The 15,046-nt window shown below is 46.4% G+C and overlaps 1 protein-coding gene across 1 annotated transcript in view; it reads right to left on the bottom strand.

Annotated features, from left to right (window-relative positions):
* LOC147627834 (uncharacterized) overlaps positions 1-15,046 on the bottom strand; it is a 52,356-nt gene that overhangs the window by 19,135 nt on the left and 18,175 nt on the right. The window contains exons 11-17 of the mRNA XM_086814808.1: positions 10,208-10,276; positions 10,064-10,123; positions 9,910-9,981; positions 8,243-8,350; positions 8,063-8,139; positions 7,847-7,930; positions 4,544-4,670 (exon numbers count right to left, since the gene is read on the bottom strand). Of these exons, the coding sequence (XP_086670934.1) occupies positions 4,544-4,670; positions 7,847-7,930; positions 8,063-8,139; positions 8,243-8,350; positions 9,910-9,981; positions 10,064-10,123; positions 10,208-10,276 (597 nt within the window). The remainder of the gene's footprint in view (positions 1-4,543; positions 4,671-7,846; positions 7,931-8,062; positions 8,140-8,242; positions 8,351-9,909; positions 9,982-10,063; positions 10,124-10,207; positions 10,277-15,046) is intronic.

Raw genomic sequence — 15,046 nt, 5'->3', positions numbered from 1 at the left:
GGGTGATGCAAATCACATTTTGGGTATGCGGATACTTCGGGACAGAAATCAGCATGTGTTGTATTTGTCTCAGAAGGAATACATTGGCAAAGTTTTGCAGAGGTTCAATATGGACGGGGGGAAGAAGACTAGTACTCCTTTGCCTCCATATGTGAAACTCAGTGCTAAGGACAGCCCACAGTCGGGACAGTGACAGGGCTGATATGGCCAAGATTCCGTATGCTTCAGCTTGTGGCAGTCTCATGTATGCCATGGTTGCTACTAGGCCGGACATTGCATTTGCAGTGGGAGTGGTTTCTAGATACATGGCCAACCCTGGCAAGAAGCATTGGGACGCAGTGAAAGGTGTCATGAGATACCTGAAGGGCACACAGGATATGTGCATTTGTTTTGGCAAACAGGATGCATTAGTGCATGGTTACACGGACTCGGATTATGCCGGTCATCCAGATAACCGGAAGTCTACTACCGGTTATGTGTTTACATTCACAGGAGGTGCTGTGTCATGGATATCCAGGATGCAGAAGTGCACAGCCTTATCTACTACAGAGGCCGAGTATATTGCAGCCACAGAGGCTTGCAAGGAGGCATTATGGCTATCTCGGTTAGTGGTTGATTTGGGTTATACAGGGGATATTCCATTGTTGCATTGTGACAGTCAGAGTGCCATCCAGTTGGCAAAGAACCCTGTCTTTCATGCAAAGACGAAGCATGTGGATGTGAAGTCTCACTTCATCAGAGAGGTGATAGAGAACAAGCAAATTCAGCTTGTTAAGATTCATACGGATGACAACCCGGCTGATCTGTTGACAAAGAGTTTGCCTCCAGAGCAATTTGCTCATTGCAGACACTTGATGGGCATTGGATGAGGCCAGTTTCAGCCTTGATATGGCCTTGTATATTATCATGTACATGCTGATTTTTCTTTTCCTTTACTTAAGGGCACTTTGCCTTTAAGTGGGAGGTTGTTGGGATAAAGGCATTATGCCCACCCTTATAGTGTGTACAAGCCCATAAGTTATAGTACATAGTACACTTAGTACTTTTAATGTACTAAGTGTCACGACGCCCTTCTGCGGGACACCCTCGGGTACACAAGACGCTATCGTTAGTGAAACACACTTTTTATTGGCCAAAGATGAAAGAGTATGTAGAAGATTATGTTCTCAAGTGTCAAATTTGTCAGGCAAATAAAGTTGAACGCTTTAGACAGGCTGGGTTGTTGCATCCTTTGCAAATCCTTGGTAATAAATGGAAAAGTATTTCCATGGATTTTATTACCGGATTGCCAAGAACACATCAAGGCCACGATTCTATTTGGGTTGTGGTAGGTCACTTGACAAAAATGGCTAGATTTTTACCGACCCGGAAGACTATTACAGCTACGCAATTAGCACGGCAGTTTATCGAGCAATTGTTTAGACTGTACGGGTTACCGCAGGACACAGTCAGTGATAGGGACTCTAAGTTTACGAGTGATTTTTGAAAACTTGTTTTTGAGAAGTTGGAAACAACTTTGAATTTGAGTTCCTCAGATCATCCTCAATCTGATGGCCAGACTGAAAGAGTGAATCAAATTTTGGAGGATATGCTTCGAGCATATGTATCCAAAAGACAGAGTTCATGGGAGGATTATCTTCCTATGTTAGAATTTGCATATAACAGTACTAAGCATACGAGTACAAGTTTTAGTCCTTTCATGCTTATGTATGGTTTTCAACCTAGATCACCTATTACAGTAGGATTCTCAGGACTTCAGCATGATGCAGCACGTAATTTTTTGCACGATATGCAAGAAAATGTTACAAGTTGCGAAGGAATCTATTAGAAGTGCTCAAGACCGAGACAGATTTTATTCTAATAGACATCATTCACCCAGAGAATTCTCTGAAGGAACGATGGTGTATTTGCGAGTTCCGAAAGATTCCGAGACTTTACGGACAGGTCAATCTCCGAAATTATCCCCTAGATACTGTGGACCATTTCGTATTACACGAAGGATTGGTTCAGTTGCATATGAATTGGATTTGCCTTCTCATGTGAAAGTTCATCCTGTATTTCATGTCAGTAGGCTTAAGGAAGTACTGGGTGGAACAGACCAGTTAGTTACTCCTCAAGAAATTATAGATGTCGAGGACATGACATTTGTTCCGCACAAACTTGAAAAGATTGTTGGATTTCGTGAAAGAAGATTGCCTAATATGCTTATCACGGAATACAAGATCAAGTGGAAGGATTGTGTTGAGGAGGACGCTACATGGGAGACATTGACTACTCTTCAGAGAGATTATCCTAGCTTTTTAGTGACTCAGGAGTGAGCTCTTAGAGGAAGAGGAGTATGTCATGTGCACAGTGTGTATCTATCGTGTGCTATACGCACACAAGACTAGCTTCGAGGTTTGGAAAATCTTGGAGCTAGGCAGGCTGATTGGCGAGCTGAGTTAGGGAAAGACTAACGGGCGGGCACCCAAGTATGGACGGGCGGGCGTCCAAGTGTGGACGCCCGATGACCGGCCAAGTGCCTATAAAAGGGTGGCCAAGGTTAGTCATTAGTCATATAGAGTCTCGCGAGATTTGTGAGAGCTCTATGGTCTGCAGCCTGGATCTAGTGCAGACGTGCACCTGCTTTATGCAACCGAGGTCGGCAGGCCCGCGAGGGTAGCTTCGTGGCGGTATGGGACGTCGCGAGGTGGAGATTGGTCGCTACGTCAACCTAGTTAGCTCAGCTCGTGGCTCGGTGGGGACAGCCAAGACTGTGGGATTACCCACGACTATCGTGGTTGGGAGGTGAGTCAGGCCTGCACCCCCCTTGTTGTTTGTTTGTTTGTTTGCAGGTTTCGAGTCTCGTACCAGGAGCGTTCCACGAGAAGATCCGGTGGAGATTTGACATACATCATGACCACTTGAATGTGGACACGCTGCGACAGGCTTTCTGGGACCAAATGGTGGATGGCTTGCCAGATGTTGGCAGCGACATTCCAGTTCTTGCGTTCGTCAGTAAGAGGAGCCTTTACAGGTGAACTATGCTTTGATGTCTCGTATCATTCGGGACAAAGAGCTTACTGCAATTGAGGAAGCTCTTTCCCAAGAGAGTTAGAGGAAAGACATGCAAGTGGCAAATGGTGACTTGTAGGAGGAGGTATATGTTGAGCAGTCTCCAGGCTTTGAGGTTCCAGGATCAAAGGGATTGGTTTACAGGTTACCAAAGGCCTTGTATGGTCTTCCTCGCAGGCTCCAGGGACTTGGCATACCAAAGTTCCAGTTGATGATCCTTGTGAGCAGGTTGATGCCTCCTTGTATCAGAAGCGTGTTGGTTCATTGATTTTGTTGCTAAACACCAGATTGGACTTGAGCTTCCCAGTCGGGCTGTTGAGCTCATCTATGCAAACCCCTTTGAAGATTCATTGGGACGCAAGATCGCAGGTCTTGTGGTATCTGCAAGGTACGAAGGATCTTAGACTCCTCTATGACACTAGAGGGGGAACGACAGATGGAGTCGGACTCCAAGGTTGGAGTGACTCAAATTGGGGAGGAGATCCAAACACGAGGAGATCTACATCAGGCTACGGTTTTACCCTTGGCTCAGGAGCTATTTCATGGAGCAGCAAGAGGGAGCCAACTATTGCCTTGTTTTCTACACAGGCAGAGTACCGGCGGGCTGCTTGTGGTGCTGCTTGCGAGGTGGTGAGGTTGTAGAGGATACTTGGCGAGATTGGGTTTCCACAGGAGGAACCCACGGTCATCCAAAGTCACTTTGTTTGTGAGAAGTTTTTTGCTGATGACATCCTGCTAGAGTTTTGTTTGACAGAGGACAATGCGACAGACCTCTTCACGAAGTCACTACCTCAGGCGATGCTCCAGCAGCACTCCAGCTCACTGGGGTTGGTTCCACATCCAGGAGCTGAGAGAGGGTGTTAGCAATCATCTCCTATCTGTACATATTACTCAGTGAGGGCCTTTGCTGTGGGTGTGCCCGCCCAGGAGTTTATCCCATTTTTCCGTGTTTTTTCTCCCTGTTTTTGGGTCGTGGGGGGTGTCTTGTGCTGACCAACTCCTCCTGTTTTGGCCAACTCCATGTCTTCTGCTGGCCAACTGGCTATTTCCAGTCGTGGACATGATGTGCAGGCTGTCGGCAGTTTTTGACCTGGCCGACCAGCACTGTAGGGTGGTACAAATACCACCCTTGCCCCCCACACTCTTTTTGTATCAGATCTTCATGTATATAGCAGAGTTTATACAGCTTCTCTCTCTCTACACTTCTGTGTTTTGTTTCTCACAGCACTTGTCTCATTTTCCGCTGTGCATTCCAACAGCCGACCCATCTTGGTTGCCTGTAAGGCAACCTTGCCCACAAAAGGGATTGTTCTAAAGCCGCCTCATCCTCGAATCTTGCATCAATGAGCTTCACTTTTTTTTAATATAAAAAAGTGAAGGTGACGAAAATTACAAATAAATACAAGTGAAGTTTCATTTTTGAATTACACAAGTTGCCCATTTCAACAAGCAATCCACGCCAAAAGATGTTTAAACCCATAAGACTTACCTCTAAGCTTGTGGCAGGATCCAAGCCAATCAAAACATCATTTTGTTCTATATTCTTGAAGACTACATTACTCTCGTCCTCTGCAGATGAATCTGCATCTTCATTGCCAAGAACCTCTGCTTTGAAGCTACAAGATACCCAAAACAAAACAAAAAATCACAAGGAGAAAAACAATTCAAAAATCAGACAAGTTCAGGACACAACTCAAAAATATCAAGGCAGTGGGCTTTAAGAAAAGGAGAATCGTTTCTGGCCAAAAAAACTTCTAAGTTTGCAAACCAATCTTTCTGGTTTGATCGCTTCATGGAAAGAATATGCCACACCTTGAGCGTTTCATGTGCAGAAAAATTTATGGGAGGTTTGATGCCCCCGGTGCATCGATGATAAACACAATATACTTCTTTGACATTCTTTTGAATGTCTACGAGGCTCGCAAACACACCCACATTTCCTGTCTTTGATTCTAACTCCACTCATTCCACCACACCATTCAATCGGAAAGAACAGTACCCAACCAAACCATTTAAATGAAACAAACAAGAATATCCCTGTTCATTCTTTCCAACCTACATGGTCTTTTTGTGAAGGTATTTTCACTTCGTGAAGTCCTTCAAGATTCTCAACCAAGTTATAAGATTTACACTCACTCAACGCCTATGTGATGTTAAACCTACTTATATGATTGATGTTAAACATACTTGCCATCATACGGAGGAGCCTTCATCTTCAAAGCTAAGGGTTCTTTGTTTTCAGAAAAGTATAATAGGCCATACAAGAGTCAAAAGACAACCAAAAAAAAAAGGTTGCTGATGGAGCCATCAAAAAAGTGATAGTACCAGATAATCCCAATATTGAACACATTGGAAAGAAAGAAAACATTGACCTATGAGACAAAGAAGGTAAAATGTGTACACAATCTATGCCCTGAAAGCTGTAACAAAAAAGAAATAGAAGTTGAACCGAGGGCAGGTCATTGCCACAAAGCGTTCTAAGAAGCGCTCTGCCCACATGTAGCTCTGCTAGGGCTGCAAGATTACTCTTTGTCAAAGCAATGGGGTTACAAAGTCTCTGGAGAACCTCATTATCAATGAGGTGATAGAAGTGGTGAAGGTGTTTGCCTAAGACCAGGAGATCCTGGGTTCAAAACCCCACAAGGTGTTCCTCGGCAGCATCGCCTACGGGTAGTTAAAAATCGCCTATGGGTGGGCCCCTACCGGTGGTGAACAACAGTAACTACGGGAGGATCTTGGGCCTAACTTCTAAGGCTAGTTGTGAAAAAAAAAAAAAAGGGTAGCACAGAAGCTCACCTTTGAGTCCTCCATGCGTATGTCCACATACCCACTGTGGTCTCCTGTTGGGTAGTGAATGTGGTTCCTCAAATCCTCAGTCTCTCCAAGATGTCCTTAGAACAATCCATGGCATCTAGATGCACCACCTGTATGGAGACCGTGATGAGGACTCCCTACGCTCCAGGCCTACTCAGATAAGTGCGCTACCCAACATTCTGGCAAAATGCTGTCAGGAGTGTTTGGCCATGGTGCTCCAGCCTTCTTTGCCCCCTCTGAGTTTTCCCCTGCAAGAACTTTAAAAAGTGCCATGTATCTCTGGACCAAATCCTCCACGAATCAGCTAAGAGGACTAAACCCCTTCTCTGTATAATTAGTGGAAGCGACCTCTAATCTCCTCCTATGCTGGCCATCAAAGAATAGCCTGTTTTGCAGTCTCAATTCTTACCTGTGACATTACCCTGCATACTCGTTGCTCTCGATGCTATCACATGGGTGCCACCTCTTTCCCAGGAGTCTGTGTGACAACACCCTGATGAAGCTCATGGAAATCTTGAGTGCATATGGCATCCTCCTCTCTTTGAAACTTTCCTCCCATTTCCAAGTACACTCCATGTAATGCTTTAAAGTTTCGTTTTAATTTCCAAAACTTGACGTATTGTGTTCCTCTTTCTCAGCAAGCTACATGTAACCTTTTAACTGTAGTAACATTATAACTTCTCACGGTTTCCCTTATACAAGAAGCATTTCCCCAAAAAACCTGGACAATCTTTTGTGACAATGCTCCAAAGAAATTTCCACAAAGCCCAACACAGCCAAGATATATTATTTTCACATGCACCAAGAGTAGATGCATCCTCACCCCCCTCCCCCCTCTCTCTTCCCAAGATTTCTACTACCACCATGTCACGTGCATGCCCTAAGCGGGATGCTCATGGAAATGATTCTCTTCTGCAACCGTCTAAAGGGGAAGATATGAGGGTGAGTGAAAACTGATTGGGGCAGTTTTGACAACCCAGTAGGCACCCAAGACCTGCACAAATGGATGGGACACAAGTTGGGCACAATATGAACATGATTAATGACCTTTTGATTGAAATATTTCTGGCATACAACTTTCCATCAGATTCCTATATTAAGACTAGTCAAGGATCATTTGTAAGCATCCATCAGCTAAGCTCACGCTCTCGATCAGGGACGATGGTTGCCATGGACATCAAAGATCGTGACTCAAAATGCAACTCCGAGTTCTACCAACGTTGTGTAGGGTGTTCACTCCAATCGGCCGAGCGACTAACTTGTGGGGTTCGTCCCGCAGCTTGTCCACTGCCTATAAAGTGGCCAATATTTGGAAGGGTGCTACCCTCTTGTGGTACTCAGGTGTGTGTGTGGTTAGTATGGTATGTGTGTAGCCAGGTGAAATTCCCGTGTGCGACTAGGCATGGAATAAGACCTCATTAATTTTATTTTATTTTTTTAAAGTTTGTGACACGGCGGTAAGGGCACTTAGTGGATCACTAGAGAAGTTGTGAATCAGCAGGACAAAGCAATTCTCATGTGGGTTAGAGCATGCACGATTGGAGGACAGCCAGAACCTTTTGTATGTAATGTATCTAGTTTGACCAGCATACCAGATCAGATCTTAAGTGTTAATCTGGGAACTCGTTATTCATGTTTTGGCAACATACATAGTTTAGGGCCTCTATTGCCTTTTTTTTTATTGTGTGTTTGCTAAGTAGTATTAGCATTAATCTCTCTTTGCTTAGCGTTGCAGATCCTCTATTAAATAAGGGTGAGAGAGAAAATTACAAGGACACTTCAAAAACACATGGAGAGTACCTCCCCTAACAGATGATACGAGCTACTCAATTGAAATATAGCATAACTGTCCAACTTACCCACCATCATTGCTATATAGTAAACAATATTGGATGATGTTGATATGTTAAAGAGGCAACAAACATGAACAAAGAGATGACAAGAGTCCAGAAATTAAGCGCAATTGACAGAGCAATACCTACACGCCGGATAACTGTCGCAGCCAAAAAAGTAACCTGACCCATAGCGGCTCAATTTAAGAGTAAGCTTTCCCAATCCACAACTAGGAAAAAATAAGAAGATTGTATTAGAAAAAAAAAACAAGAACTCTGTTAACTCTGCCAACTTGACCTTGTCTTAGAACAAATCCAAAAGAGAGGCTGAAGGATGTATGTGGCATGCAATGGAGTGGTACCTTGGACACGAGTGTCCATTTACCCCAAGCCCTTTAAAACATTGAGTAGCAAAGGTCACCTGCAACATCTCAACAACCTGCCCAAAATCCCAGTAAGGTTTGCAACATGAACTTTTCTCACATGCAAAGCCCGATACAGAGAAAAAATAGGACCAAAAAAGGAATATCAGTAAAACTTGCCTTTTGAATTGGGACTTTCATGACTGAAGACACGTCTCCATGAAAATCAGGCCAAAACCCTCTTAACACTTCTCTCCATTCCAACCGTCCTCCCGAAACTTCATCCAGCTAAAAAAACGACCTTGTGATAGGTTAGCTTCTGCAAGCTACTCTCATTCTTCACAGCATGCAGTCAACTCACGATTCAAGACTGTACAAAATCAAATGAAGCTCTTGAACATCTAACAGCCAAGCTGTTGAAACAAGACATGGATGGCAGATGATGGTTACTCCTGCCATGAGAGCATTGATTATAATGTAAGATTCTTCTATTACATAAACTCTCTTTAAAAAGATGCCCATTCTTTTTAGTGAATTAAAAACCCCCTACTTTTTCTCGTCCCCCCGTTCCCATTCCCCCATATTTGGGCCATTTCCATTTCTTGGACTTCAACCATTCTGGTTGCCCTGTCCCATTTTTGGCACGCATCAACCACACCCACATCTGATAGATGGAGCAAATCCAATTATAAGATGGAAGTCCCAAAAGAAGAAAGAGTAGAACTGAACGGTGAGGATACTACTCCACCCATATGGCACACCCAAAAAGGACATGTTACATAGATAGAACAGACTTGAAAAGCAAGGCTTTAATATACAAATAGGTGAAATCTAGCCAGTGAGGTGATAGCTCATGTAGGTGCTTCCTCAGCAGCATCGCCTACGGGCAGATAAAAAAGCACAACTACGGGAGGATCTTGGGCCTAAGGCCAGTCAGAAAAAAAAATAGGTGAAATCTCTGGACCCAAATGCTCATGAAGGCGATGGTCACAGCCCACCAACCCAGAAGGACCCTGAATCCTGCTCTAGAAAGCAGAAAAAGTTTGACATAGTCCAACTGCCTATGAAATGTCTAGAGTACCAACAAATAACATCTGTGCATCCAGACCTCCAACATCCCAGTAACACCTCACGGTGAGTCCCGTCTGGTCTTATGGTACAAGTGAATGGAAACGTGGTTTCCCTTACTAGCTTTAATTCTTTAGAAGCAAAAGCGTCCATCAAGTAGCATGACCTAAAGCTCCTTATAGCTAAATTCAACTCATTGAGCTGCTGTTTTTTGACAGACTTATATATGCACGTGTTTTATTGCTGGATCTTGATGGTCGAAATTTCTCAAGAAGACTTATCAAAACTGGCCCAAACAGAAAACTGCCAAATACGATAACACCTAAATCTGGTGAGAACCTTGAGCAGTTTTTTTTTTCCCCTTGAGTAGATCCACCTGTAGTCACAATATTGGGTACCTGCCCAGACGCAGTTTTCTTGTCTGCCCGAAGGCGATTTGAACTTGTGGCCATGGCCACAACACCAACAGGTGGCAAGTGGCAGGTGGCACAACAGGACAGGTAGTAGATACTTGGGAGAATTATACATAAAAGAGAGCAAGGTTTATTTCTTTTTCTTTCTTTCTTTCCTTTTTCTCTTTGTGTGTGTGCGCGCTAAGAGGAGGGGGTGGGGGCAGGATGCTCTTCTTCCCCATTACAACCCTGAATAAACAAGATCGGGGGCATACTTACAGCATGAAAAAACAAGGTCGATGCAGAATGGATTAATCTAGCAAAAAAGGCATCATAAACAAATTGATTTGCTTACTAAAAAAAGCTAAAAGTTATCTAATGTGTTACCTGCTCTTCAAGAACGGCTGTGAAGTTGTAATCTGTAAATTTAGGAAAATAGTTGGAAAGAAAGGTTGTAACCTGCATCCAGCATACAACTGTGTGTGTTTAGTTTCTGTCATTCACAAAAGGTTGAACTAATCATACAATTATGTACCCATACCATGCGGCCACGAACTTCCGGAACAATCCGATGATGCTCAATCTTAACATATTTTCTTGACTGCAAGAGAATCACTAAGTTAAGAACTCAGTTGAACAATCAATCTCTAAGCACATTACAGTACAAAGATAGCAACAAGGGCACCTGCAGTGTTCTTAGTGTGGCTGCATACGTGGAAGGTCTCCCAATTCCTAGTTCTTCCATTGCCTTTACCTTTAAATTTAAACAGGGGCAGATATTAATATCCATGAACCTCAGAAGAAAACTTCCCAGCATATTCTTTGGTTTTTTTTTTCCGAGAAAAAGATCCTTCAATTAGTTAAAGAGAAAACAGCCATAAAGGGCTAAGTACAAACTCGCCTCATATAAAACAAGTGATCATAAGAAAAATATCTCAACTTTGAATTACCTCTCTCTAGACATTTTCTCTCTCCAAGCCAAAACAGGGTAAAACGGGATCTTTCTTTTATTTCAAAGAGGGGAATAATTATAAGATTAGAAGGGAAGGTTCTTACACTTGCACACCTCAAAAGTTGGAGGGAGGAATCTTACATCCTACCCCACTTAAAAAACGCGAGATGTCCTCATCTCGCAAACTAGAGGACAACTTTTTCCCTTAAGATCCAATTGATTCTAGGGTTCCTTAGAGTCTGGTCAACCCAACAGAATCCTGCGATAAAGATTTCTTATATAGAACTCATCGTCAGATAACAATTCATTCAGATCATATCATTCATATCTTTAACACAATAATGGTCCATTAGATCAAAAGTTCCATCTGAACAATTCTCCAGGCTGCTATGCTACTGCAAATCTCCCAGTGCTGGCATGAGCCTGGACGCCAAACACTTGCAGGTGGGGCTGTGACTGGTACTACTGCAATACATTAGACCTGAAGGGCATGGCCTCCCCCATCCTCCTCGTAAGTCCTGACCACTCTAGCCTTGGTGGCCCAAGCGACAGTACCCCAAGTTATAATCCGGGTCGATGCCCTGTCCATAGCAAAGATGCGAAAAATCTGCTGAGCCTTTGGGCAATCCAAAAGGCAATGTCGCTGAGACTCCTAGGGGTGGCCGCACCTCGGGCAAGCTGTTGCATCCTCTGCCTGCCAGCCAAGTACCCACTACCAGACTCCTGTGTGCCGTCAACCAGAGGAAGAGAGTGATCTTCCTTGGCCGAAAGCTGTCCCAAAGCCTCTTCAAGAAATCTGAAAGAAAACGCTGTGATAGGCCCTGAGATTGACAGTGTGCTGCTGTTGCCGGTGTTCCATCTATCTCCAACATCTCGATCCTGCGGCTGAGCCTCGCTGTATATGCAAAGAAAGGGGCATCCAGAGTCTCCACCCGATCTGTGGGATCATGCACTCTCCAGGGTCCCACTGCAACCACGTGAGAGGTCGGCACTCCCAAATCCATAACTGCCAAAATCTCTCCCTGGCCACCTTGGTCGGTGCTGGATCTATGTGCCATGCACGTGCCCAAAAACCAATCACCCTCACCCTCTGCAAGGTGCAACCTCTGAAATCCTCCAAGGGGTGCTCTGATCTCTCTAATCTGCCATGTAATCCAATAGAAAAAGTGAGCAGACAACTGCCCTCATTTGCTCGATAGACCGCCACGAGAATATTGTGTCTGGTGAACACGCCTAGCCATATTGGGGGGGGTCAGGTCTGTAATAGGAGTCAGCCAAGGAATAGCTGAGTCAATGTTTGATGATGTGTCTGTCTCTACCCCGGATCCCTGTCAGGCCTCTCTCTTGCTCCTCTTGAGGTAATTGCCTGTGTGCAACCCAATCTCCAAGAGACATGGCTGGTCCCATGCTCAAGGAAACGGATCAAGGGGGTTCCAAATCAAAGACTGCCATAGCTGCTACTCTGAGGCCACTAGAACAATCTGTCTAAGAGCTGGCCTGAGATGATCTCAAGCACGAAGTAGATCGGCTGCGAATCTCTCCTCAAAGGCAGGACTAAAACCACGGGCTCGCATCTCTGTGAAGATCCATCTAGTACTCTGCGGCCACATGCCTCCAAGGCTCGAAGTGCGGGCTGAAATCCGGGCTAAGAGGAAATCCTTCCAAGGCTCACCACCAGGCTGGAGTCCTCAGACAATCAACTTGTCCAACAGGGCACGGCTCTGTATAGCTATATCAATGAGACCTAGCCCCTCTCTACTACGTGACTGAATGATCACTCTCCATGCCAACTTGGCCCTGGCTGGCCTCCCATCACTTCCGGCCCACAAGAAGTTCCAGATCAAACATTGTACCTGGCAAATACAAGCCCGAGAAAAGGCCCAACACGAGGTGATGTACCACATGGTGGCAAGCAGTACCTGGTTTGCCCACCACCACTCTACTTGCAAGGTATAGCCTCGCCAAGCTCCAATATAGAAGCTTTTTCCAAATACTCAGAAGAAGTGGAGCGAGCTGCTCCTCGGGAGAGAGGTCAATGCCAACCTGGCAACCGAGGTATCGGTTTGGAGTGCCCCTCAAGATCCACTGGAAAGCCTCAACTGGTCGCCAAGTCGGGGTGGGTGTTGAGCCTACCCAAAAACCACACGACTTGTGCCAGTTGAACTGTGCTCCTTATGCATGGCAGAAAATCTCTATCACCTCCACGAGTCTCTGGAGATTCCCAACATCTCCAGTAAGGTAGGCTGCTTTGTCGTCTGCAAACTCTGATTCCAACAGCTCCTCCTGTGTGTAGAGGGGAAGGCGCAATCCCTAAAGTCCGGTCTCCTGATCCTCATCAGGGAGCCGAGGGAGGAGCACGTTCCCAGGCCGTGGAGCACCAGGTTCCGACCATGGATGATCCATCAGCCTGAAAGTGGCAGACGGTTGGCCCCGCTTTGGTCGTCAGCCGAGCACCAGCCGAGCATCAGAGCTGAGCGTCGCCGCCGTGCGCGCCAGGGTAGCAATATGCAGGAGGATTCGGTTCTGTCAGAGAACCGTTTCGAGCACTTATCACAGCACCCGCCCGCAGACAACGGGTCCCCTCTAGTCACGGAGAGGGTCCCCCCGCCCCCCGCCCCCGAGGTGGCAACCGATTCCTCGTCGCGACTTCTCCTGTGGCCTTCAGTGCCCAGTGGGGCAGGTTGACCCCACCCTTGCTTCGTCGAGCCTTTCCCAACAACCTTCCTCTCCGATGGATACCTCTCAGCAGCATCCCTCTCCATCCTCTCCGCCTTCCCATCCCCCTTGCCTCCCCCCTCCCCCACCCTCGCCTGCGACTCTTTCCGCAGTCGCTCCATTTGCCCCTTCCTCTTTTCTCATTGCCTATGATCCCCCCTGCCTCTCCAGAGCATCCCCGTCGCCCCCTGCAGCCCCTGACCCAGACAGGAGACAACCGGCAAGTACCATTCGCCACGTGATTCATCGTTTCTCAGAGCCGGTGGAGATGACTATTGCAGCCTCACCAATGAGGGCTCTCCCACCTGAGTCTCCAGGCGGGCCCCCCAAGATCTTGGGACAGCCTGTGGATTATAGTTTCTTCCGGTATCTTCCAACGGAAGGGGCAGACAGGTTCGAGGAGACCGTAGCCCCTATTTGGGTATGTGTGGTCTTCCACCACTCCAGACCCTCTATGCCAGAGAATGGCGCGATGATCTTCTCTTTTCCCTTGAGCGCAGCTTCCGAGACAGAGTGGGATCAAGAGTTGGTGGCCACTACCATACAAGATCAGGCAGTTGAGCTGTCGCATCATCTGCAAGATCTTTGGATCACTGATGTTCTTACTCATCTATGGCCTTTGGCCAAGATGGAGCTTGGTGGATCAGCCCACAGAGACTAGGGAGGGGAGATGGTGACCTCTAGCCTGGAGATGCTGCTCTTTGTGTTCATGCATACCTCTCTCGTAGTACCTCTCCCCCCTTCTTACAGATACCTCCATTGTGATTGATGGAGCACGGAGTATGCACTCTCTCGCGCTTGGGCAGAGTGGCAGTACATGGAGGGCAGGATCCACGCCCACTTGGCGCGACTCCGCACCAGGGCAGATTGTGACTATTCCCCGTCTCAGCCCGCGCCCAAGACTCTTCGAGTGGAGGGCATTTCCGGTAGTTCCGCCTCACACAGAGATTGATATGAGGATTGTCTCATGGAACATTCAAGGCTTAGGGGGGCCTAAATGCTTTCAGAGACGAGGCGTCCTTAGAGGAGAGCTGCATCGAGCTATGGTGGGGGGATCTATCAACATTCTTTTCCTTCAGGAGCACCATCTTACTGAGGGGCGTACCCGCCGTGGGAAGATTCTACCAGGCAGGAGTCGTACTTTTTGGTCTCCATCCTTCGGTCCTTTAGGGATGCAAGGAGGAGTGTCTCTCTCTATCAGTGCCGTTTGTGACAGGATTAGGAGTCATAGTTTCAGGACGTGCTCAGTGGGTTACCATTCTGATTTGAGAGGATAGCGTTGGCTTCCTCAACATTTATGCCCCGAATGCGGCTTCAGGTAGAGCTATCTTTTGGAGCACTGTCCGAGAGGCCCTTCCCTAGGTTGATTTTTGGTGCATTGGCGGTGACTTCAACATGATAGAGGCAACAAAGGATAGGCTTGGAGGTGGCACGGCCACTAGCTCAGGGGTGGAGTACTCTGCATGGGAGGAGATGTTACTGGTTCTTAGGGGACAGGACCCTTGGCATCTTCTAGAGTTTGGGCGCAGCCCCGGGAGTCTTAGCTTTTCTCGATCTGATAGGCGGAGCACTGGCCCCAACCTCTCTCGGTTGGACAGGTTTTATGTTGATGAGCGGGCTTGCAACCGTGGAGGCATGGTTGGTGTTCTGGCAGGCACTACATTTTCAGATCATGACCCAGTTATTATGTCCCTAGAGGACCCATGGAGGCATGACAGACATGCGAGCTCCAAGATTCCAGACAGCCTCATTCAGGACCCCGAGATTTGTAGCCGGATTGTTCAAATATGGGCGGGTCTAGATTTTTCCTCAAGATCTGTAGCGTGCACTTTGGATGAGGGCCTTCGGGAAGTCAAT

Source organism: Cibotium barometz, chromosome 20 (genome assembly GCF_041138505.1).
Source record: "Cibotium barometz isolate CiBa-2024 chromosome 20, ASM4113850v1, whole genome shotgun sequence".
NCBI classification, from domain to species: Eukaryota; Viridiplantae; Streptophyta; class Polypodiopsida; order Cyatheales; family Cibotiaceae; genus Cibotium; species Cibotium barometz.
This window is presented reverse-complemented; position numbering and strand designations above follow the sequence as displayed.